Genomic DNA, 27,028 nt, shown 5'->3' with positions numbered 1-27,028 from the left:
GACACCAGACCTGAGCCAGCCAGGTCACTCGATATTATTATTATTAACAATCAAACACACTATGATTATCATACATAGTGAAAATTTTCAACGTTCCTTACAAATAATAAACATAAATAGACCTACTTCTCATTCAACAATTATGTTGACTTCAAAATAAATCCTGTCATAACTTTATTTTGGTTTGTTATGTTTCCATTCCTGGATTCAATTCATTGCTGATTGATCAACATGTAATAATGTGTAATGAATTTGCTTATGTAATGTAATTTATGTATTGTCTATGTAATGTAATTTATGTATTTAATGTAATAATATATTTTTCTTTTTTCAGAGTGGTAAAGGATTGAGGAATCCCCCGGAGAAAGCTTCTGGTGTACAGTCACCGGCATCGAAAAAGTAAGCATAATTTTTTTTTCAAATTATAATAACAATAAATCTTTATTCAAAGACAAGTACATTACAGAATAACAATAATCAAATATTGAATTCAGAAAAATGCATGTAGTCAATGAATACAATTATAGTGCTTGCTAAAGAATGAGCTTTACCTGTAAACAGGAGCATATCTCATCATTGAAAATGAAATCAGGAATTCGCTTAAGCTGCGTTTACACCAATGTTTTTAACAAAATTTTAATAACTTAATCCATATAGAATCTATTAGATTGAACATAACTTATCATACACCTGATGATCATATGATTGTGATTGTCAAGTTCCGTTCAATCTAATAGAATCTATAAGGATTAAGTTATTAACAAAATTTTAATAACTTAATCCTTATAGAATCTATTAGATTGAACATAACTTATCATACATCTGATGATCATATGTGTTTGTCAAGTTCCGTTCAATCTAATAGAATCTATAAGGATTAAGTTATTAACATTTTGTTAATAACTTTGGTGTAAACGCAGCTTTAGTATACACAAATTAGATAATATCGAGGCACCGAGCTTCGCTCGTTATTTTTATTTATTGATAAACAGAACACAATTCTTCAAAATGATCATGTTTATATTTTAAAGCTGGCTATACGTTAGCTTATGAATTTTCGGGTATAAGATATTTGATTTTTCACAGACCGAGTGCGTCTCACTCACTTTTTCACTATCCACAGACGACGAAAGTCTCAGCTATTTTTCCAAGGATGAATTATCCTTTTAATTGAATGAAAAAGACTAAGAAATTGTCAAAAACCACAGATTTATTGATACTTATATATTTACTTGTAAGATATTTACTTTCAAAGTATCAATAAATCTGTGGTTTTTGACAATTTCTTAGTCTTTTTCATTCAATTAAAAGGATAATTCATCCTTGGAAAAACAGCTGAGACTTTCGTCGTCTGTGGATAGTGAAAAAGTGAGTGAGACACTCGGTTGTGAAAAATCAAAATATCTTATCTAAAAGACTAAGAAATTGTCAGTAACCACAGATTATTGATACTTATATATTTACTTTCCAAGTATCAATAAATCTGTGGTTTTTGACAATTTCTTAGTCTTTTTCATTCAATATGAATAATTACCACAATATCAACTTCTCAACTACACAGAAAGTATCCTTTTAATGTCGTTCAGCGAGTTTTCCCAGGGATGAGACCTAGTGCAATCGAATAGGTTTATATCATAAACCTACTATGTCCCAAATTTCGTGAAAATTGTTAGAGCCGTTTTCGAGATCCGTTGGACATGAATAACCATAAATAAAAATAAATAACTAAATTTAAAAATATATACAAAAATTGCTCGCTTAATATAATATAATATAGGATAAACTGAAATAATGCAAATAAATAAAAATGATACAAAATAAATAATAAAGATAATAAATTATTTTTAGTGTAGATTGTAACTATGATCAGTATACTTTAGATAATACTCGCAGGTAACCCGTGCTCCGCAAGGGTCTAATTTAAAACGTGATGATCTAAAAAATTATACTGAAATCTTGAAGAATATTAAACAGGCCTTCAACCATCCTAGCTAAATTAATAATCTATTTTCAGAATTTCAAGTTAATCAGTCCAGTAGTTCAGACGTGATTTCGTGAATATCCTATCCCGTTCGTGTATGTCAATTCTTTCCTTTATTGTATTATAGATTATTCAGTGATTAATGTTTTTATTAGTAAATCTGACCAGTGATTTCTTTTGTTTTTCAGTCTTGAAAAATCAGTCAGCAAGCAGACTCTTTCGTCTGACTCTTGCAGCTTCAACTCGGCTCTGCAGTCTTCAGGTAATTTTTCAAATTTTTTCTGCTTTTTTTAAAACTTTATTTCAGGAATAATAGGGACATTCCAGTTGATTTTATCGGCTACAATATTCCAAGTTGTCTGTAGAAAGTATTAGTTCTCTCTCCACCGTGAACTCCTATCTCAAACTAAATTTAATTTTAATCTATTTAGTTATGTTCTTCATTTAGATATTTTATGATGTTCACAATTCACGATATCCATTTAATTTAATGATATTTACTTCAGCTATGATCCTCTGATTTTACATATCAGTTCGGCCCAATTCAAGGAATCTAGAACATTGTATTCTAGATTCATTGGCTCAATTTATCAACTAGAAGTTACTACAACTTGTTATTATATATTATATGTTACCGTTTTTCAGTTGAAATGTTAACTGGAAAAATCGTTCAGGACCAACAACTGAGTTGATAATCGATTGCCTTTTCCGATATATTGTTACTTCTGCATTGATAAAAATATGAATTTGATTCTATACCCACAAATTCAGGTTTGAAATCACTATTTAATTATAGGTGATCCCTATAAATTCTTGTTCAAATTATGCACTTCCAGTAATAAAGTCTAAAGTTATAATAATTAAGTCTGAAAATTATTCATTATTCAAGTCATAAAGTTATCCATAATAAATTGTAAAATATCTTTTTAATTTTAATTTTTTTTTTGCTCAATCACCACTTCCGGTGTTATCAAATAATAATGTTGTCCACATATGAGACAAAATGTAAATATGTACATATGAAAGTAACTATAAAACCTCTTTAAACCACTCTAAAACCAAGCATTTTAATAAATAATAGCTTACTAATGGAACATGATGTTAATGGTGACGGGTATGAGATAATAATAACAATAAATCATCCAAAAATAAAACTTCTCAGATTTATGATGAAAATATATTAGCTCAAAAAATAAATCTCCAATGGATTCAGTCTTGGTTATCGATTGAGTTGTACTATTTTATTCATTATATCTCTTCCCCCCATTCCAACAAAAACCTATGAGAAAATTTTTATTTATTCACTTCACATAAAATTTTCAGTTTACAAGTATCCTACAACTACTACTTTGAAAAATCATGGTATTAAATAATTAAAGTATTTCTAGAAAATTCTCATAATTTTGAAATGAATAATTTCTTTTTCAGATTCTTTTTGAGTTATATTGCGTTTTTAGAATTATTTTTCTTCTATCTTTTGTTCAAATTGTCATGTTCATGTTCATTTATTTATTCATATACAAATACAATCCAGGTAAAAACAACAGGCATTCGCCGAAAACTGCTGTAAACCTTAATTTGGAATACACAGTCTAGAGGTTATGTAAAAATGATAACTTAATTCACACACTATTTTGAGTACAAAAAAATGTAGATTAGATTAGATTATTATCTAATACAATTTTGATTTTATCCACTTCATTCTGTTGTATTATTTCCAATACATTACTCCTATCAACATTATTTCAATACGAATTCAGTTTTCTCTTGATGTTCTCTCCTCATTAGATTCTCTTAATTTGATTTTTATGTTCTATCAATATTCTCTCAATCTGTTTGAATACAACCAGATTCCTATACTTCTTCCATTGTACCTATGGTTTCAATTTCTCCTTAAGCATTTTTATTTCCCAATACAAACTTTTTTCCCAAATTCTCTCCTCTGTTATTTCAGATCCCACTTATTTCGTAATATTTGAATGTATTTTATAACATCATATTTCTGTTAACGGTGTCCCAATACGAACAGACAATGTTCATTTCCCTCTTCTGTTATTGTACATACAGTTAAGTTCCTTTATTTTTTTCAATTGGATTATTCTGTTACCACACAGACAAACTTCTGTCCTCTTATATCCCGTCTTTTTGAGGAGACAATAAGCCGTCGGTCCCGACTACCTAAAAAAAAGTAGTCGTCATCTCTCATCATCTTCCCTATCATGAATTACCCTCGCACAAGCCTATGAATTTATATGGGCATCACCCTCAGTATTACTATTATATTTTGTAATTGGGCAATTATTTTAATAAACTTACACTTGAGCTCTTTTATTTTGTTATTGGGCTATTTTGTACCACACACACAAACATTGTTATTTTATAATTGGACTATTCTGTTACCACTCAAATATACACACACTCTCTAATTATTTCATTTTGTAATTAACTTATATGTTCTTTTATTTTGTAACCGGACTATTCTGTTACCACTCAAACACACACACTCGAGTTCTTTCATTTTTTAATTAACTTATATGTTATTTTTTTATTATTTTAATAAATTTACACTTGAGCTCTTTTATTTTGTTATTGGACAATATTTTACCACACGCACAAATTTATGTTGTTTTATTTTGAAATCGGGCTATTATGTTACCACTCAATCATACACACACTGTCGAGCTCTTTCATTTTGTAATTAACTTATATGTTCTTTTTTTATTATTCTAATAAACTTATGCTTGAGCTCTTTTATTTTGTTATTGAACTATTTTGTACCACACACACAAACTTTGTTATTTTATTTTGTAATTGGACTATTCTGTTACCACTCAAATATACACACACTCTCTAATTATTTCATTTTGTAATTAACTTATGTTCTTTTATTTTGTAACCGGACTATTCTGTTACCACTCAAACACACACACTCGAGTTCTTTCATTTTTTAATTAACTTATATGTTATTTTTTTATTATTTTAATAAATTTACACTTGAGCTCTTTTATTTTGTTATTGGACAATATTTTACCACACGCACAAATTTATGTTGTTTTATTTTGTAATCGGGCTATTATGTTACCACTCAAACATACACACACTGTCGAGCTCTTTCATTTTGTAATTAACTTATATGTTCTTTTTTTATTATTCTAATAAACTTATGCTTGAGCTCTTTTATTTTGTTATTGGACTATTTTGTACCACACACACAAACTTTGTTATTTTATTTTGTAATTGGACTATTCTGTTACCACTCAAACATACACACACTGTCGAGCTCTTTCATTTTGTAATTAACTTATATGTTCTTTTATTTTGTAATTTGAGTATGCTTTTCTGCAGATACCGCCACCGCCGATTATGACAGTGCCGGCGAAAATGAGTTCGTTTTAGCGCCGGAACCCCTGAACGTGACCCCCCTGGCACACTGTTTGGACGACCTGCACATTGGCACCCCGCAATTGGCGTCGCACTCGCCCCACGACTGCTCTCTGTTTGCTGTCAAGTTCACAAAATTGTCGCCTGTTGATTCTGAAGACGTGAACAGTGAAGCCGACTTGTCTACGGTCGAAAGCGAACAAGAAGAAAACTCGCTGAGCGGGATTTTGAATCTTTCGGAAGTTAGTAATGATAATACAACTGTAGGAAGTGTTACTCCTCGTGACATCAGAGCGTCTGTTGAGAATTTCAGAAATGCTTGTTGGTCAGCTGTTCGAAACACTGAGGAACTGCTAGAGGATCCTTTCAATGTGATCAAGTCTCATTTGCAAGCAGAGGGTCGTCTCAATGATACATCTCTACCTCTGAATGATACACATCTACTTGTCAATGATACATCTCTACCTGTCAATGATACATCTCTACCTGTCAATGATACATCTCTACCTGTGAATGATACATCTCGACCTCTGAATGATACATCCCTACCTGTGAATGATACATCTCTACCTGTCAATGATACATCTCGACCTCTGAATGATACACATCTACCTGTCAATGATACATATCTACCTGTCAATGATACACATCTACCTGTCAATGACACATCTCGACCTCTGAATGATACATCTCTACCTGTCAATGATACGTCTCTACCTGTGAATGATACATCTCTACCTGCCAATGATACATCTCTACCTCTGAATGATACACATCTACCTGTCAATGATACATCTCTACCTGTGAATTATACATCTCTACCTGTGAATGATACATCTCTACCTGTCAATGATACATCTCTACCTGCCAATGATACATCTCGACCTCTGAATGATACATCTCTACCTGTCAATGATACATCTCTACCTTTGAACAACATTAGCTCGTTCAGTGGAATTTCTGGTCTGTCCAGTGGTGTCAGCTATGAAGAGATATCCATAACCGGAATTACGCCTCTAGGATTTCTAGCTGCTGCAGAGAATTTCGAAAATAGTCAAAGGGTTGCTGGAGGTCTATGCATTGAGGACTATTTCTCCGACGAGAATTTGATTGAAGATCAGTTACGTCCTGAAGATATAGGTGAGGTTGATGTGAGAGTTGTAGATGAGAAAAGATCAACTGGGGCTGATGTGAGAGAGTTGGTTGGGAACAGATCTTTCGTGAAAGAAGTTTCAGGTGAGAAGGTTCATAGTCCTATTGGGTCTACTGCTTCAAATTTAACTGAGCTTCAGGAGAAAGGGAACAAATCGTTAGTGAAAGAAGAAGTTTCAAGTGAGGAGGTTCAGAGTCTTATTGGGTCTACTGCTTCAAATGCAACTGAGCTTCATGAGAAAGGAAACAAATCATTAGTGAAAGAAGTTTTAGTTGAGGAAGTTCACAGTACTCTAGGATCTACTGGTTCAAATGTAACAGCGGTTGATGTAAACGGTTTAATTGAAAACAAACCTGAAGTAGAAGAAGTTTCAAGTGAAGAGTTGAATACTTCCCAGGGAACTTCTGTTGAAAAAACTCTTGCCGTTGGGTCTTCAAATGCATCACTTCCTCTTGAATCGAATGCTGAGACTAATTTATCTGTGAATGGGACAGTTTTCATTGAAGATAAATCTCCTGAAGCTGCTAATGTAACGTTTGATACTTCCTTGAAATCTACCTCTGAGAATACTGTAACTGAGTTGGATGATAAAGATTTAATTGAAGGTAAATCTCCTGTAAAAGAAGCTGTGATTAAGAATTTGAATAATTCCCTGGGATCTACTGTTGCTGGTGAAAATGTTTCTGATGAGAAATGTCTGATCGAAAATCAGAAATCGTCAACGAAAAAAGTTCCAGGTGAAGATTGCAATAGTCCCCAGAAAAACTCCGTCCAAAACGTTGCCAATTCTCCATTGATTGAGACCAAATCTCTAGCTTTAAAACAACTGGTTGTTGATTGTGAGTCTTCCACTTCTCCAGCGATCTCTGAATCACTGCAGAAAAAAGTTGAAGTAGAAATTGTTGAAAAATTGTCCCAGGAAGGTACATCTCTACCTGTCAATGATACATCTCTACCTCTCAATGATACATCTCTACCTGTCAATGATACATCTCTACCTGTCAATGATACATCTCTACCTCTGAATGATACATCTCTACCTGTCAATGATACATCTCGACCTCTGGGTGATACAGTATTGAGCTACAGAGAAGAATCGGCCAACACAGTTGAAAATTTGAATAAAAGTTTGGAACCAACAGTGCAACAGGAGACTGACTCGTGCAATAATCCTTCAATTATTCCTGTTGAAGCTGCGATCGTTTCTAGTGTGATTGGAAAGTTTTCTAGCCTAGATCTTGATGAGAAGATTGAGGGAACTGAAGCGAAGTTAGAATCTTTTGAGCGAAGTCTTGGTGTTTTTACAGCCCCCTCTGTCCCTCTCAGCTCTGTAGATGACACAAATTTGCTGCAGTCTGTGAAAGAAGTAACAGTTGAAAGTGATTCAGATTTGTCAACTGCTTCGCCATTAAAAAAATCTGAAGATTTGAAAGTTGATGCTGCCATCTTGAAGGTAACTTCACCCTCCGACTTTGACAGTAATGTTGATTCTCCAGCAAACGTTTCAATCTCTAAAGAGCTCTCTGTAGCAATAACTAACGATTTGACTGAAACTGTCATCAGCGATCTCTTGGCTACCACCGATAATTTCAGTTCTCTAGAGTTGAAAACTTCTGAAGCTGAAGTTGTTGAAACTATTTCAAAGACTGATGAAATAGTCGCTACAAACTTGAACACAAGCATTGAAGCTTCAGCAAGTTGTGATACTTATTTGAATGCTGAGATTGTCGCTTCAACAAATCCCGATAAAGAATTGAGTGTCAATGTTGTCGCTTCTCCAAATCTCGATAAAAAATTGAGTGTCAATGTTGTCGCTTCTCCAAATCTCGATAAAAAATTGAGTGTCAATGTTGTCGCTTCGCCAAATCTTGATACAAAATTAAGCTCAAGTATTGTTGAATCTAAAGCTGACCTACAATCTCCAGTTATCAAAAAACTCAATCAAGAATCCATTGTTGGAAACAGAGAGGATCAAAAGGTTGAACTGAACGCGTCTTTGAGTTCTCTCGACGAATCTCTCCCCTTGCTAGATGCAATCGACGAATCTTTTGAGGCCCGTACTGAAGCAACATTCGAAAATTTCGATACAGGTTTGAAGAGCTGTGTGAATGAGTCTGTTTCGACCAAGTTTTGTGTTGCGAATTTGAATAATTCTACGGATTCTAACGAGGTTTTCCAGAAATCTGAAGGCGTATTTGATAAATCTATCGATTCTAAGGAGACTCTCAAGAATTCTAAAGGCGTACTCGATAATTCTAACAAGGTTTTCAAGAAATCTGATTGTGTACTTGATAGAGAATCACCAAAAGAAGTTGGGACAGTTGTGTTTGAAGACTGTGTGAACCAAACTTCATTAAATGCAAATCTGAATACTTCTGCTGAACTTATCAAGAAATCTGAAGAAGCTCGTGATAATTCTACCGATTCTAACGAGGCTTTCAAGAAATCTGAAGAGGTACTTGATAATACATCGTCCGAAGAAGTAAAAACAGTTGTGTTTGAAGGCTGTTTGAACCAAGCTCCATTCAGTGTCCCTTTGAATGAAAATTTGACCAATTCTACTGACCTTGTCCACAAATCTGAAGAGGTACTTGATAATACACCATCTAAAGAAGCTAAATCAGATGTCATCGAAAACTCTGTGAATCCAGCATTAGTGAAAGCTGAAGGAACACCGATTGATGATTTGAAAAACAATAACACTACACCAGTGAAATCTGAAGATACTGCATCGAAGTCGATTGGTATTACTCCTCCCAACTCAATCAATAATACACCGAAAGTTGAGGGGACTTCAGTAGATATCAAAGGAGCAACAAAAGATCTGAATAATTCTTTGTCTAGAAAATTAGATTACTTGTCTCAAGAAGTTGAGGGAACTTCATTGGATATCAAAGCAGCAACAGGAAATCTGAATAATTCTTTTTCAAGAAAATTAGACTACTTGTCGGAGTCTCAACCTGTCGAAGCTCCTAGAGAAGGTCTAGAAAAGGATGCTCTAGAAGAAGCTTTCAAGAAGTTGTCTCTTGAGGTTCGTGATGATCTGTTGAGGAAGAATTTAGAAGCAGAGGCTTCAAAGTCGCCGAAAAATACGTTCCAGGTTAGTGGCACTGGTTTGGATCTAAGTTTCTCGAAGAGATTTCAAGAGAATGTTGTAGGGGTTGTGTCAAAAAGTGTGAGTTTGGTTTCGTCGGATGAGAATAAATCAGTTGAAGGAGACAGTCAGTTGAAGAGGAGGTCAGTTGAAGAAGAGAAGCCAGTTGAAGAGAAGAAATCAGTTGAAGAGAAGAAATTAGTTGAAGAGAAGAAATCAGTTGAAGAGAAGAAATCAGTTGATGAAGACCACCAGTTGAAAAAGACATCAGTTGAAGAAAGGAAATCAGTTGAAGAGAAGAAATCATTCGAAGAAGTCAACCAGTTGAAGGAGAGATCAGTTGAAGAAAATAAATTAGTTGAAGAGAAAAAATCAGTTGATGAAGACAACCAGTTGAAGAAGAGTTCAGTTGAAGAGAAGAAACCAGTTGATGAAGACCACCAGTTGAAAAAGACATCAGTTGAAGAAAGGAAATCAGTTGAAGAGAAGAAATCATTCGAAGAAGTCAACCAGTTGAAGGAGAGATCAGTTGAAGAAAATAAATCAGTTTATGTTGACATCCAGTTGAAGAAGAGTTCAGTTGAAGAAAACCTTTCCGTAGAGGTTGTTTCAGAAACTGGTTTATCGTCGGAGAAATCGAAACCTGTGCCAGCTGAATTGTTGGAGCCCATTCATGAGGAGACAAAGAACAATGAGAATTTCGGAGAGTTGAATTTCGATGAAAGTCTCACAGAACAGGCGCTGAATTTGTCCAGAGAGATTTTGATGAGCTGCGAAGATCAGATGTCCGATAATTTCAGCGTGGAAATGGCGGCTCCAGTGACCTCTAGTGGCCCGAAATCGAACCGCGTCTCAGTCGATTCTAACGGAATTGGAAACCATGATGCGGACTTGGATAAAGCGTTTGAAGGGAAAAGCGAGGTAATTTTTATTTGTTGCATTTTAGTTTTGTTTTGTGTCTTCACTTTGATTAGTTTTTGGGTTTGTACTGTTTTCTTGTGATTTTCTATTAGTTTTTTAGTTTGTTTTCTTCTTTTTATTTTCTATTAGTTTCTAGTTCTGTTCTAGGATTCATTTCTGTGTTTAGTTTTGATTAGTTGGCGTTTTCTGTTTGGCCTCCTCACATAACTTCACATTCATGGTTTAGAGGTAGAGAAGAATTTAAACTCATGACTCCGCCTAACAAAAATAGTATTAGCTTATCTCAGAATTAAATATTTGAATACCTTAGGGCCATATGCTAACTCTACGTTTATCGCTAAACCACGTTTACTTGTAGATATGGTTGCATTTATCATAATGGTGTTTCATACGGGGTTTAAACGAACAGCTGACATTTCTCCGTTTCAACCAAGTATCTGCATCCGGACCTTAGCCTCTCCAGTACTTCAATCTACTATTAAATTTGTTCAATATTCAGGGATTTGTTTATCTATAATTATTTTGAGTTTCGATAAACATATCATTGCCTCTATTAATAGAAGCTCAAATATACAGATTGAGTCATATGTATGGGAACCCCTCAATAAGTTGGAGACTGTTGTAGATATAATACTGTATTTTCAGGATAAGTTATTGGTCGAATACTCTACCTTTTGATGTATAACTGGATTTCAACCTTTCATAAGGGAGTGACTTAGGGGTTGTAACTCGAATATTTTGAATGTAAACAACCTTTGTGTAGTAAATCATTTTAAAGGTCTTTTTGAAACAAGAAAGATGACATTAATAGAAATGTTCTGTGATACTTGTATCTAAAATGGCGGCTGATTGAAGTTTAACCAATCATTCCTTTAAAAACTCAAATTTCAATCAGCCGCCATTTTGGATACAAGTATCGTAGAACATTTTTATTGATGTCAACTTTATTGTTTTAAAAAGGCATTTAAAATGATGTACCACACAATGGGTGTTTACGTTTGAAATATTTGAGTTACAACCCCTCATTTCTTGAAAAAACAAACTTCAATCAGCCGCCATTTTGGATACAAGTATCATAGAACATTTTTATTGATGCCATCTTCCTTGTTTTGAAAATACCTTTAAAATGATGTACCACACTAGTTGAAATCCAGTTGTACGTCAAGCGGTAGAGTATTTGACCAATAACTTATCCTTAAAGTTACAGTATTATATCTACAACAGTCTCCAACTTATCGAGGGGTTCCCTTACATATGACTCACTCTGCATATTCAGAACCTCTATCCATCATTATCTTCATTGCATTTTATTCGTTTGCTTTGGTTGACTATAGCAAATAAATTTGCTCTATCATCTGACTTTAATTTCAAGTATTTGTTGCCTTAAAAGTATTCCTAATTGCACTGATAATCGCTAAGGCTTCAATCAGTTCTATAGCTTTGAAATCATCCAATCAAATTACAGTATTGAGATCATCCATACTCCTTACTTGATCATCTACTCAGCTTTCCTCATAGTTCAATTATCCCGAATATTTAGGTTGATTAATAGAGATTACTAGAAAGTCTGTCCAATAAAGAATATGTTCAATTAAATTTTTATACCTCATCAGTTATTGAGAAGTTTTGTAAATACTGTTCCAAAGAATTCGAAAATATTTGTAATGGTGTATCATATCAATTTCCTATGACACTTAGAGCCGGTTTCCGAGCTCGGGATTTGGCTAAGTTCTAGACTTTAAACAGCTGGAGTTAGAAAATTGGCTTTCCGAAACGGGGCGTAGTCGTAGTCACTGTCAAAGTCACGTTTGAATTAAATTTCAAAAAACTAGAAAATTAAACACAAAATAAAATAAAGAGAAAATAGTGTAAAGCTACAGATATTTTGAATTATTCAGGAATTTTTAATTTCGTCAAGGAAAAACATTTCCAATTATAGAAATGAGAAAATAAAAACTGCAACTACTGTTATAAAAACTGCGACTACGCCCTGTTTTGGAAAGCTGATTTTCTGACTACAGCTGTTTAAAGTCTAGAACTTAGCTAAATCCCGAACTCGGAAACCGGCCCTTGAAGAATCCCGTTTTCTATAGTGAGGACCATGTTATAATGGCAATGGATAAAGATAGAACAACAGCGTTACCTGTTCTCTGCCTTAATTAATTATACTTCTATATTATCAAAAACAGATTTGGCATCGTTGCAGAGCTAGAAAAGGATAGTACCACCTGCTTTGTCGAATGACAGACAAGGATAGCAGCATCAAAGTTGATACTGTCATTATAACGTGGACCTCACTATAGACTTTCTATCTCTATAGTGAGGTCCAAGTGATAATGGCAGTGGAGGAAGATAGGAGAACAACGTTGTCGAACCTCTGTCTTGTCAATGCCCTCTATAGCTGATAAAGGTTTATTGATGTAATATTAACTGTTCATTCTTGTTCAAAATAATCAATTATATTTTATCAAGCAAGAAATTATATTTTGAATATAATAGTTTCATAATTAAGATGAAATATTTTGTTTGTTAATTATTAATACCACATTGTTAAAAAACGATCTGGCAACATAGTAAAGCGAGAAAGAGATAGCGCTTTCCGCTTTGTTGAATGATAGACAAGGATAGCAATACCATTGTTAATCAAACACTGCCATTATAACGTGGACCTCACTAAAGAATTAGAGCTATTTGTGGGTTATGGTTTGGTTGTATTGTATTTACATTAGCATGTAATGTGTATAAGTATACTAAAGCTTAACTTTTCAATTAATGTCTGCTCTGCTTAACACATAGAGGATATTTTACATTGTTTCTTATGGATGTGTTCATACATTGACAGACGGCAACGTGTGAACACTCATATAAGAATCAATGTTATTCTTTACATGTAGAACAGAAATTTATGGGGAAAGCAGAGGTTTTCTACTAATCCTACTTACTAATAAGTTTGCTATAAATTGTTAGTGCCGGTTGCACAAAAGCCGGTTAAATTTTAACCGTGATTAATTTCACGAGAACCAATCACAGAAGCCATCTTTTCAAAAAAGCCTTCTCTGATTGGTTCTCGTGAAATTAATCACGGTTAAAATTTAACCGGCTTTTTTGCAACTGGGCCTTATATTGTGTACAGATTGCAAGCTATATGTATTTGAAGTTGTGCATGCATAATGAAAATCTTCTAACAACTAAAATCTATTCTACTCAAAACCTGCTGTGGAGAATTAACAATAATTAATTCTATAACTTGAGTTGAGTAATTGCAGTATTTTCACTGTCACTTATTTCTGTCGGTTATAATGATACTTGTAGGGCTGTTATCTAATCTAGTTATTATAGATTGCCAACTTGTTTTAATTATCGTTTTTGACATACCGTATTTATTTAAGGCTGTGAAAAGGCTAAAAATAAACTTTTTACTCGTGTCATTTTTCAGTTTTTTGATTTGTATGTCATCAAGCTATCAAAATTAAAAAGTTTTCGCAGGAAAACATTTTTTTTCTGATCATTACTTTTTGAGATATGAGTGCCTAAAGTTTAAATTTTTGGGACGGAACATTTCAAACTCGGTAAAAGATAAATCCATGAGATTCAGAGGATAGATTCTTCATGGTATTGTTGATCTAGTAGAACAAACATTTTCTGAAAATATCAATTTTTAAGATTGTTATTCAATTTACTAAAAAATAACCAAACATAACTTTTAGTTGAGTTATTTTTGGTAAATTGAATAACTTTTCCAAAAATTGATATTTTCAGAAAATATTTGTTTTACTAGACAACAATACCATGAAATTCATCCTCTAAATCTCATAAATTTATATCGTACCGAATTTGAAATGTTCTGTTCCAAAAATTCAAACTTCAGTCGCTCATATCTAAAAAAGTAATGATCGGAAAAAAAATGTTTTCATAAGAAAACTTTTCCATTTTGATAGCTTGAGGATATATAAATCGAAAAACGTAGAAAAATATCACGAATAGAAAGTTTATTTCCAGCTTTTGCACAGCCTTAAATACTAAATAGGTAGTTAAAAATTTTATATATTTCTATTTTTAATGTTATGAAAAATTTGCATTTCCTACCATCGATTCTTGTATCTTTTTTTTGAATGTCACTCATTATTATTTATATAACTTTGAGTCTTCCATTCAATTCTCTAATTTTTTAAACACTGGACCATCTCAAAATTGAATCCACATTTTTAGAATCGTTAGCATTTCCTTAAAATTCCATTAGATTATTATGAATACCTCGGTATAAGTTTGAACCTCTGTTAGTGCAGGTGACGTCATTTAGCTACTAATTCAGGCCATTCAGATTCACTGTCTGATTTTTTTGTCCGATTTGTAGTCCAACATCCAACGTTGGATCCGATTTCGGACCATGAGTAGGGTTGTTGGAAGTCTAGTCGGAAGAGTTGGATCAACTAGAGGTCCGAAATCCTACTTTGTTTTCCATCGACTGGACTGAAGTTGGAGGACAAGTCGGAGCGTGAGAAAGCGATCCTACTAGTTGGACAACAAATCGGACAGTGAATGGCCCGCTTCAGCTCTTAGACCAGTTATAGAATAGACACGCTGGGAAGTCTAGCCTCTGAAGCAAACATCTACTGCCATATCGCCAAATCGTGACGTTATCATCGGATAGAAAACTTTTAGATTGTGTCTATTTCAGTAGGATGTAAATTATTATTCATTAAAATGGTAAACTACCGCTGCGCTCCCGCTGGAATAGACACAATCTGCTATGGAAAACAATATAAACAAACTCTACAGAAAAGTTTTCCATCCGATGCTGACGTCACGATTTGGCGATATGGCAGTAGATGTTGGCTTCATCGACTTTCATTATGAATATACAATGGGCCGTGTCTATTCTATAACTGGTCTAAGCTTCAGCTACATACATTTCACGACCACTACCGTCTACTACATACCATCATAGTGAAAATGTAGCATTAGAAGATATCCCATGGTATAGGGCGTTTGTGTTCCAAATCAAGCTGATAGTCCTAGTAGTTGTTTTTGGTGAAGCTATGTGTCGCTAGTAGATGAGTGACTACTGTATGTGTTGATACTGTATCATTTGTGGTGATACTGTATCATTTTATGGTGATACGGTATCATTTGACGCTAGTAGATGAGTGACTACTGTATGTGTTGATACTGTATCATTTGTGGTGATACTGTATCATTTTATGGTGATACTGTATCATTTGTGGTGATACTGTATCATTTTATGGTGATACGGTATCATTTTTGGGTGATACAATAGAGAAAAGATAGCATAAGAAGATACCCCATTGCATAGGGCGTTTATGTTGCAGATTTACAGATTTCACTGTTAACTCAAGCTGATAGTCCTAGTAGTTGGTTTTGGTGAAGCTATGTGACACTGGTAGTCTTTCATACTGTGCCGTTCTTACACTCACCCCGACAATACAGTGATAATAGACAGTAGTCGACAGTAATCGGCTTGAGTTAACAAAAATCGGCTTGAAATTTGGAACATAAACGCCCATGGGATATCTTCTGTGTATATTAGAGCTCATTATAATCTTGTTTATTATTATTATTAATGGCCGGTTTCCGAGCTCGGGATTTAGCCAAGTCCTAGACTTTAAACAGCTGGAGTCAGAAAATTGGTTTTCCAAAACGGGGCATAGTCGCAGCTTTTATAACAGTAGTCGTAGTTTTTATTTTCTAATTTCTATAATGAATTGGAAACGTTTTTCCTTGACGAAATTAGACATTCCTAAATACTTGAAAAAAAAAATAGCTGAAACTTTTTTCTATTTTCTTATTACACTATTTTCTCTTTATTTTGTGTTCAATTTTCTATTTTTTCGAAATTTAATTCAAACGTGACTATGACAATGAGTGCGACTACGCCCCGTTTTGGAAAACCAATTTTCTGACTCCAGCTGTTTAAAGTCTAGGACTTAGCTAAATCCCGAGCTCGGGAACCGGCCTTAAGTGTTTATTAGAGAATTGAATGGAAAACTCAAAATTATATAAATAATAATGACTGACATACAAAAAAAAAAGCTATACAAGAATCGATGGTGATCTACAAGATAGATTGTGTTTTATGATATTTTGTTTGTAATTTGTGTGAATTTCCAAGTAGTTAATTTATTTATTTACTATTTTTTCAGTCTCCAACGTTCGACTCCACAGTTAACAACAGTGAGGCCGGGCCAATCACAGCCGAGGAGGAATTCAACATACCTGCTTCAGGTAATTAATTCATCTAAAATATAATAATTTTCAATAATAAAAACACTGTTATGTTGTAAAAAATAACACTTATTGTAAAATTACAGACATGTTCCACCACCAGACTGAAGACTGAAGATGACACCATTGGTGTTGAAACAAGTTTGTAATTTTACAATAAGTGATATTTTTGACAAAATCCTAGTGTCACTTTTTGTGTAGTTGAGAAGTTGATATTGTGGTAATTATTCATATTGAATGAAAAAGACTAAGAAATTGTCAAAAAACCACTGATTTATTGATAATTAGAAAGACCGAAACCGGTCTTTCTAATTATCAATAAATCAGTGGTTATTTGACAATTTCTTAGTCTTTTTCATTCAAAATCCTAGTGTTTTCATTATAGATAGATATCACAACATCTCACCATCAATAGTATCTGAAGTGATAATACTTTTCTCTTAATTGACAATTTTTTAAGTTCAATATTTTGAACAAATTGAAATTGTTCTACTGAATATTAGGATTTATTATAATTCTACATATTTTTATGTATAATTACTTCTTTGTGGAGTTTTGAATTGGATTTTGTGATAAAACTAGGGATAGAAGAAGTTTGAGTGTGTACCACAAAGAACTCCTGTACAATTTTCAGGGCCGGTTTCCGAGTTTGAGATTTTTGCCAAGTTCTAGTCTTTAAACAGCTGGAGTCAGAAAATTGGTTTCCCGAAACAGGGTGCATTTGCAGTTTTATGATAAACTTTATTTTCTCATTTCTATAATTGGAAACGTATTTCCTTGACGAAATTAAGCATTCCTTAATACTTCAAAACAGCTAAAACTTTACACTATTTTCTCTTTATTTTATTTTGTGTTTAGTTCTCTAGTTCTTCGAAATTTAATTCAAACGTGACTGTGACAATGACTACGACTAAGCCCCGTTTCGGAAAGCCAATTTTATGACTCCAGCTGTTTAAATTCTAGAACTTGGTCAAACCCTGAGCACGTGACCGGCCCTTAAGAAATTTTCGTAACGTATTTTAGAACTCCTGCACAATTTTTAGCTATTCGCCTTAAGAGTTGTTGCATCTTCTTTCTGCAATCAAGATAAAAGCGGATTCCCACATATCAGTACCAAAGGTAATGAATAAATGAATCACAAAAAAAGTAGAGACCGGTCCAATGAAAATATAATTCCCATGAAATCTAGTGGGACTATTGCCATTCAGTCTAGCCGGAGAAGTATGAATAGTCCCCACCCCCTCAGCACAGGGGGTAAGAGAGGCAACTTTTGAAATGTTTACCTCCTTATCACCCTGAACAGAACTGCGGGGTCAAAAATTATCTCCCAAACTTTCCCCTCTTTAACCCTTCGTTGACTGGACTAATATATGAAATAAGATGATTTATTTATTCAATCATTCAGAATTATTCAACTTACAGAAAAGTACCACAGGCTAAATACGCCCAAAACGGTTCCAATTCTAATTTTTACAACAGTCCAAATGTAGCTAGAGGTTATGTGTCGCTTCAAAATTTCAAAATTATTCGGTGACTAGCATGTATAGAATCTAAGAATTTAAAATAGGCTTATAATCATCCTTGGCGAATTAAGAATCTAGGCCTATATGCAAAATTTCAAGTTAATCAGTTGAGTAGTTGAGACGTGATGATTTGTGTATTTCCCCGTACTTGTACAAGGTGCACCAGAGAAACCTACTTATTTGAAAGGTTAATAAAAACTAAAGTACTTTAGTTATTGTTTTAATCTTTTTTATATGAAAATAAAATATCTCAAATTTGTTTAATGCAGTCTTGAAAATTACATCAGATCAATGGCGACCCCCATCGCGTATACACTGATGAAGTCGATTTTTAAGGTTTGTAACCACTCGTTGCAGTTGGTATCAATTGGTATGTTGGCAATAGCGTCGCGAATGTTGTTCTTGAGGTGTGCTATGGTCCGTATCTATACAACCCAGGGATTCCAAATAACTTCATAAGAAAATCGCATTGAGGAAACGCATGTGGAAATGAGCCTCGTCACTGGAAAAATGACCGCGTTTTCAGGCAGGTTGTCAATCAGCATATCACATGCATTTTGACGGGCAACAAAATCGCGTTCAGTCAATTCTTGAACAACATCCAATGCATGAAATTGAAGGTCTTCATGGGAAATTCGTTGAACAGTGAATCATAAATTACCATAGCAGCTGCGTGTTTGCGAGCCAAACGCTGGAGCGAACGCACAACTGACTGCCTCACTCTTTCATTTCAATATTTTCTGGAGTTCTGGTGGTTCGTTGAAGTTCATTTCTGGGTTTAATGACACTTCCACACACCCGAAATGATTTAACCCACAACAGGGACGGACAACGAGTCTAGAAGGAGGAATTTCAAATCGAGCGCGGAAGGCACGTTGCGTAACAAGAACAAGTGATCGACTATTAGAGAAGTAATTATTATTGAACGAAAATCCTAAATAAATGCTGCAAATCACCCCGAAGACCTCCTGCAGACATTGACAACAGGGCTAACAGCTAGATGGAAATTCGATGAGCGCTACTATTCAAAAATTAGTTGCCAGCCCGGGAATCGAACCCGGTACCTCCCAATTGCTAGTCAGGAATGCTTGCCCTTACACCAAACTGACAATCTCTGTTAGCATTTGAATAAATGCATTCTCTATTATTAATTCCATCTGTAATTAGAGAAGAAGCTCTCAACTGCGAAGGCCCGCTGCTCTCTAGACAAGAGCATGATGAATAAAAGAGCAAGAGGGAGGATAAATTTGAGAAGTTCCTCCTCCAGATGCGCCCTCTCATGCCCCTCTACACGACTAATTCACAGCCCGGGATTTTTTTTTCAAATAAGTAAGTTTCTCTGGCGCACTTGTATAAGCCGATTGCTTCCATTATTATATTATTATAGATCAAGGAGAGAAACGGTTTTGGCTCCATCCTGTTGATTCTCTCCCGATCATTTATTTATTTGATGTTGTGGTTGTATATCAAGGCTGTCCGGTACACTTTTTTATTATTTAAATTGGATAATCTTTTGTTGAAATCATTATAAGAGTGAGAAAAAGTGGCAACTGAAATTTTTAAGAGGTCTAATAAGCGAGTTATGGGTTGTTGAAGTTGAATGAAAAAGACTAAGAAATTGTCAAAAAACCACTGATTTTTTACTGATAAATCAGTGGTTTTTTGACAATTTCTTAGTCCTTTTTATTCAATATGAATAATTACCACAATATCAACTTCTCAACTACACAAAAAGTTGTTGAAGTGCTAACTTTCTAGATTCCGTTTTCTTTCCAGGTCATAAACGGTTTCGACTATATTAGAAATTCTCTTAAAAAATGTATCTTTTCAAACCAAAACATTTTATTCCCCATATCGTTCGTAAATAAAAAGTAACATTTTTTGTAAATTCGATAACTTTTTATTTTGGCATTTATCGAGAAAAAACGCATATCAGAACAAAGACAATGATATACTGAATGTATTAAAAAAAAACTCCAATAGAAAATTCGAAACCGTTAATGATCTGGAAAGAAACCGGAGTTAGCACTTCAAAAACCCATAACTCTCTTATTAGACCACTTGAAAATTTCAGTAGTCACTTTTTCTCACTCTCATAATGATCTTAACAATTACATTGAAAAAGATTATCCAATTTAAATAAAAATAAAAAGGTGTAACGAACAGCCTTAACAGGTTTAACAGAGCTAAATGGAAATTAAATGAGAGCTCTCATTTACAGCATTTAATTTGGATTTTTATAATACCCATTAATCAATTAGCATTTGAATAGATGCAATTTCCATCTATAAATGAATAATTTAGTGAATTGTTGATGTGTTTCAGCATTCCAGTTTGACCTTGACTCACTGCCGTGTGGCGAGAGGAACCCTCGAGTGACTCGGGCCAACCTCACTCGCAACTCGCTCTATGTGAAGTTCGACCCGATTGTCGGCAAGATATTGGCCAACACTGAGACCAATAACAGCCCTGTGCACCTACCGCAAACGTATGTTGCCTTATTCAAAATTATTTCATTCATATCTATTTAGATTCAGTATTATACGATCGGTATTATACGCGACAGGGTATCATCCCGTCTACTCGTCAACCCCGACATTTTGAGCAAGGGGAACAGCTTATCCCCTAGCGAAAATATATCACCAAAGTTGTCCCCCCCCCCCGTCAGCATGTTACCTACTGGAATGGCAGGTTCCATCCTGTCTGGACCGTACATGACAGAGTATCATCTTGCTCGCTTGCATAAAGTGGTCCCCCCGTGATATCCTGTTGTTACTGTTCATGACTGAGCTGACTTTGATTTCTTATTTTCAAAGAATAAATAAAATATATCTGCAATTAATTTCCTATCACATTTTATCATATATCTATCGATTAGGAAGTCATTCCCATAAAAGGGCAGATAATTTTCTCGTAATTTTATTACTTTCCTTGCCCTATTACCATAGGTAAGGAAAGTATTGCTTTCTGAAAAAATTAAGGTACCCCGATTTCTACATTTCTATACGTTTCAAGGTCCCCTGACTCCAAAAAAGTGGTTTCTTGGTATTGGTCTGTATGTGCGTCTGTGTACGATATCGCATCTCCCAATTAACGGAATGACTTGAAATTTGGAACTTAAGGTCCTTAAGGATCCGACACGAACAATTTCGATCGAATGCAAATCAAGATGACCGCTCATGAATCGCTGGCATGTGTACGAGGCTGGCAAATCGAGCGATTTGCCAACCGAGCGTAAATCGCTGTCATGTAAACAAGCTCTTAGGCCTTTAAATATCAGTTATGTTTGTAAGAAGAGTGAACTCTCAAATCCAAATTACACGTGTTACGTAACATACAATTCAACTATTTTCAAAGTATTTTATACTAGTAGGTAACCCGTGCTTCGCAAGGGTCTATTTTAAAACTGCAAAAATGAAAACTTGACGTAATAAAAAAATCGAAATTTGAAAATAGACCTATAACCATCCTCGGTTAATGAAGAGTCTATATGCAAAATTTCAAATTAATCAGTTGAGTATATTTCAGACGTGATGATGCGTCAAACATAATTCCCTATTCCTTACGTGTATAAGCCAGTTCTTTCCTTTATTATAGTATAGAAAACTGAAGAATACATAATACTTGGAAACCTCACAGAATCATATTGATTTTTCCAATACATCAATAAATTTTAGTTCGATTAGGATCCTCCTCAATTTGAATCAGGCAGCCTTTTGTTTTCCCAATTCCAAACAAAATACCTAAAATACTCGTTTCACTGGGAATTCGTGTCTGATAGTACATTATAACTGAAGAATATAAATTATTTCTTATTTTATTGTGATCTATTCATGTTTTTCTTATGAAATTCAATTATAGGCGTACAGCATGAAGACTATGTCCAATTCATTTACGTACTGTTGGCAAAATTTTACATTAAAAATAATTATTTGATAAAATCCAAGTTCAATAGTAATGAAAACAAATTCCTTCAAAAAATAATTGATAATAATACGTTTCGAGGAAAAAAATTAAGAACAAAAAGATGGGAAGCCTCGGGGATTCGAACCGAGGAACCATCGCTCCGTAAGCAGCCCTTTTACCGCTGCGCTACATAGACATTCGTAAATCTTTGTCTTATAACCTGCTCATAAATAGACACACTTTAGGCTATGAAACTTCATGTAGCCTACGGTAGCATACATGAGTTTGAACATTAATTCTGAAAAATCTAGAAGGAAAATTGAAATTTGGGCTTCCAGGTGCACGAGATTGATATTTTTAGAATCTATGTTCAAAATTTGGAGATCTAAATCAATCCCGTTTTTCCGGTATGCAATCCACAAATTGACATGTTTTGATGCGAACAAACGAACACACGAACAAACACAACCCTACTCTCTCTTATTATATAGATGGTTTAATGTTAATGTTTGCAGGCTACAGGAATTGGACTTGGAAAAAACCCCGATGAAAAATCCAGCCTTGGACGAGAAGCTGATTTCGATTACGCCGTACAGTGCAGTTGGGTCTGGGGTGAGTTTTACCAGTGTAAACGTTTTTATAAACTTGAAAAAAGTGAAAATTTAACCACCGTAAATTGACATCATCGCATTTTTGTTGCATTGGTTCCGCTGGAAGACACCATTTTATGGCGGTTAAATTTGATTCTCGTTTCTTCTTTTATTGCAGACTAGCCGATAACCCGTGCCCCGTACGAGTCCAATTAAACCTTGACCTACTAAAATCTTGAAGAATTTAAAATAGGCCTATAACCATCCTAGGTAAATTGAGAATCTATATGCTAAATTTCAATGTTATCAAATGAGTAGTTGAGACGTGATGATGCGTCATTCGTGAATTTCTTATCCCGTACGGGTATCAGCCAATTCTTTCCTTCATTATATTATAGATGATTCTCATATGAGCTTTTTGTCTGTGCGTCCATAATAATAATATATCTTCTATAACCAATAATAAATTATCACAGAATAATTCTTCTATGTAATAATTATTTGTAGATTTTAGCAGGCAAAATGGAAAGTGTGATGGTTATTTGATGAGATGATCAAACGTCCATGCCCACCGGCGGGATTTGAGCCCGTGACCAGGTAGCTCTAGCAGACTGAAGTGTGCAACGCCTTGGTCGTCTCGGATATCCTGGCCGGCAAATTTAAATCACTGTCTATATTCTAATTTATTTAAGTAATTATTAAACAGATAGATTGATTGATTAGTTTTGTTTGAATGAAATTTGCTGATTAATTTATGTTTATTTGCAGGATGCCAACACGTCCATCTCTGAACAGCTAGACAGTAGCATCGACTCAGTCTCCAACAAAACAATAGCAAACGGTAAGAGTCTATTCTTGTAGTATTTTAATCAGATTTACTATTTTTGTTGAATTTACCAGCTATTTGATTTTTATTTTGTGTAGTGTACTATACACTGTGTACTATACACTATTATAAATTATTCAATATAGCCTACTTACCTAAATTCAAAATTCCTAGTTTATAATTTATATTATTTTGGACTCAAAATTGGACAAAACTTATGAAGTAAGTGATAAACCATAGAGAAACAATAGCATAAGTAGATATCCCATGGTATAGGGCGTTTATGTCGCAACTTTTACTGTTATCTCAAGCCGATAGTCCACGTATTCCTTTCCCAAAGTGTGTGACGCTGGTAGTCTCTCATATTTGGTAGAGAGTTAGTTTTGGTAGAGAGTTAGTGGGGAGGATATTTTTATTATTCTTCCCAAAGAATGGACATTGATATGTCCAAAGCTCCGCCAATTTATGTAGATGCATAAAAATATGATTATTATCTATAGTTATTATATTACAAATTGCTTTTTCATATCATATACAGTTCTATAGTTATTTTCCTAGTCTATATTATGTAAATTCATCTATAATTTTGCTGTATTGTAAGCTATTGTATATAAGTGTATAAGCCAGTATATATTGTAATCTACATAAATAAAGTACTCAATCAATATTGTGCCGTTCATACACTCTCACCCCAACAAAACAGTAAAAATCTGCACTAAGCGATAGTAATCGACTTGAGATAACAGTAAAAGTTGCGACATAAACACCCTATACCATGGGATATCTACTTACGCCATTGTTTCTCTATGGATAAACATAACCTATTTTGGACAATTTCTATTCAAATTTGGGAAAGGAACAGTTTTGGGCTTTAAGCATGTTGTTCCTTTCCCAATCATTCATAGTTGAGAATTATATTGTAACCTATGTATCAATATGTATAAATAAATAAATATATGATATAGGCCTATTATTCAATATTCAATGTTTTTTTTTTATTTGAAGGTTATTCCTTCACAAGAAGTTTTATGGAGTTGGTAAGGCTCATAAAGTTGTTTTTCTTTTTTGGCTCAAAATTTTGCAAAATTACTCAAAAATTTCCAATTTATATAGATTTGAGTGAAATATTTTTGTTTTTAATCAGTTTTCAAATATCAAAATTCAAAATTTTTAGTTTAGTCATTAGTTTTGAAGTGGAAATTGGACTTTTTAAAGTGAAAGTGAAATCTTAACCTATTCTTTTTTGAAACTTTTATTTGTAAAATCTTGGGAGAAGACAGTTTTGGGCTATGCCTGTTGTCTTCTCCCAATCATATTATCATATTATTATGATCTGTAATTGCCAATGAAATAAATAAATAAATAATGTACTTAAAATATGCATAAAATCTTGAAGTACTTGTAAGACTTGTCAATGGAAATTTCTTCTACAACCAATAATAAATTATCACTGAATAATTCTTCTATGTAATAATTATTTGTAGATTTAACAGACAAAATGGGGTTTATCTCTTTTCTTTATAGGGCTACTTGTAATATAAATCAAAAGAAAAATAAAAATCTCAGTACCCTTTTTGAATTATTTTATCACAACATGTTTCAACATTAATGCCATTTTCATTTTATCACTTGAAAATGGCATTAATGTCCGAACATGTGATAAATAATTCAAAAGGGTACTGAGATTCTTATTTTTCTTTCTATTTAAAATGGGGTTTTCCCTGTTGTCTACATGAATAAATAAATAAAAAATTAACAGGCTGTAATAATAATTCTTGATAATAATGATTCTGAAATATTATCAATACTTTTTAATATCATTGAATAACTCTTTCAAAAGAGTTTTTAATTGATATAATTCTAGTAAAATATAATTCTATCAACTGTAAAATCGCAGATATTATTTGTTTTATGGTATAAGTTTCAGTTTAGTACTAAAAGTACTAATGTACTTAGTACTTTACTTTTCTTCCTAAAGTACTCAGTTTTAAAACCAGATTTTAGTTTTTAAATGATATAATTTCATGGATGGAAATTACTGAGATATTGCAATTATTCAAATGCCAATGAATTAATTATTATTATTATTATTGAACGAAAATCCAAATTAAATGCTGTGCATCACCCCGAAGACTTCTGCTACTGCAAATATTGACAACAGGGTGAATTCCATCTGTAGACTGGCTGGCCGCTATGGTTTCTTATAAAATGATTGCTACCATCAAGAGATTGTCAGTTTGGTGTAAGGGTAAGCATTCCTGACCGGCAATTGGGAGGTACTGGGTTCGATCCCCGGGCTGACAAATAATTTTTGATTTTAATTTATTAAAGATTTCAACAAACCATGACTGTTTTATGAGTTTTCTGGATATTGGAAATTTATAGTCATATTGTACTATATCTGACCCGGTAAGCATTCCTGACCGGCAATTAGGAGATACTTGGTTCGATTCCCGGGCTGACAAATAATTTTTGAATAGTAGCGCTCATCGAATTTCCATCTAGCTGTTTACCGTGTTGTCAATGTTTGCGGTAGCAGAAGTCTTCGGGGTGAATTACAGCATTTGATTTGGATTTTCGTTTAATAATAATGATATAATTTTAGTAAAATATAATTTAATCAACTGTAAAATCACATATATTGTGTAGAAAAATGTGTAAGGTGTAGAAAAATATTATATAGGCTAATTGATTTGACCTGTGCTACATTTTGTGAGTTCCTGATATTTTCTGTATTTCACAATACTCTTGTTGACATGGTTAACATCATTCTGAAGTAGATTTTGGAGCAATACAATTGAATTGAATATGGTTATTTAATACCGGGTGATTACAAATGAAATAGACAGTTTGAATAGCTTGTAGAGAATTTATTATTTAAAAGTTTGGATCATTACTTACATGATTACATAGAAGAATTCTTGAAGTTTTTATTGAAAATTTACAGATGTTCAATGTGTGCACCATTTGCAACACGACAGATATCAACACGGTAGTCAAATTCTGACCACACACGACTAAGCATCTCACCGTTAACTGTAGCAAGAGCATTTGTGATTCGTTGTTTAAGATCATCGATATCAACAGGAAGCGGTGGTACGAAAACTCTGTCTTTTACATAGCCCCACAAGAAAAAGTCGCAGGGCGTTAGGTCCGGACTACGAGGTGGCCACGGCTGAAACACAACGTTTTCCTCACTTGCACGGCCGATCCATCGTCTAGGAAGATGTTCATCCAGATACCCTCTGACATCTGAGTACCAGTGAGGCGGAGCTCCATCTTGTACAAAAATGAAGTTACAACTATCTTCATGGAGTTGAGGCATTAACCATTCGGTTAACATGTCCAGATAAATTCTTCCGGTTACTGATGGTTCTTGGAAGAAGAAAGGCCCGTAAACCTTTTCACAA

At 33.9% G+C, this 27,028-nt stretch overlaps 1 protein-coding gene across 6 annotated transcripts in view; it reads left to right on the top strand.

Annotated features, from left to right (window-relative positions):
- The window catches only part of LOC111051446, an 89,334-nt gene that overhangs the window by 45,737 nt on the left and 16,569 nt on the right, over positions 1 to 27,028 (top strand). For 3 of the 6 annotated variants that reach the window (XM_039425519.1, XM_039425522.1, XM_039425520.1), the window contains 8 exons: positions 335 to 399; positions 2,170 to 2,243; positions 5,327 to 5,819; positions 6,114 to 10,530; positions 16,692 to 16,773; positions 20,622 to 20,784; positions 22,718 to 22,814; positions 23,561 to 23,633. In XM_039425519.1, the coding sequence (XP_039281453.1) occupies positions 335 to 399; positions 2,170 to 2,243; positions 5,327 to 5,819; positions 6,114 to 10,530; positions 16,692 to 16,773; positions 20,622 to 20,784; positions 22,718 to 22,814; positions 23,561 to 23,633 (5,464 nt within the window). The remainder of the gene's footprint in view (positions 1 to 334; positions 400 to 2,169; positions 2,244 to 5,326; positions 5,820 to 6,113; positions 10,531 to 16,691; positions 16,774 to 20,621; positions 20,785 to 22,717; positions 22,815 to 23,560; positions 23,634 to 27,028) is intronic. The other 3 variants (XM_039425523.1, XM_039425521.1, XM_039425524.1) reach the window with 3 other exon arrangements.

Source organism: Nilaparvata lugens, chromosome 4 (assembly GCF_014356525.2).
Source record: "Nilaparvata lugens isolate BPH chromosome 4, ASM1435652v1, whole genome shotgun sequence".
NCBI lineage: Eukaryota > Metazoa > Arthropoda > Insecta > Hemiptera > Delphacidae > Nilaparvata > Nilaparvata lugens.
This window is presented reverse-complemented; position numbering and strand designations above follow the sequence as displayed.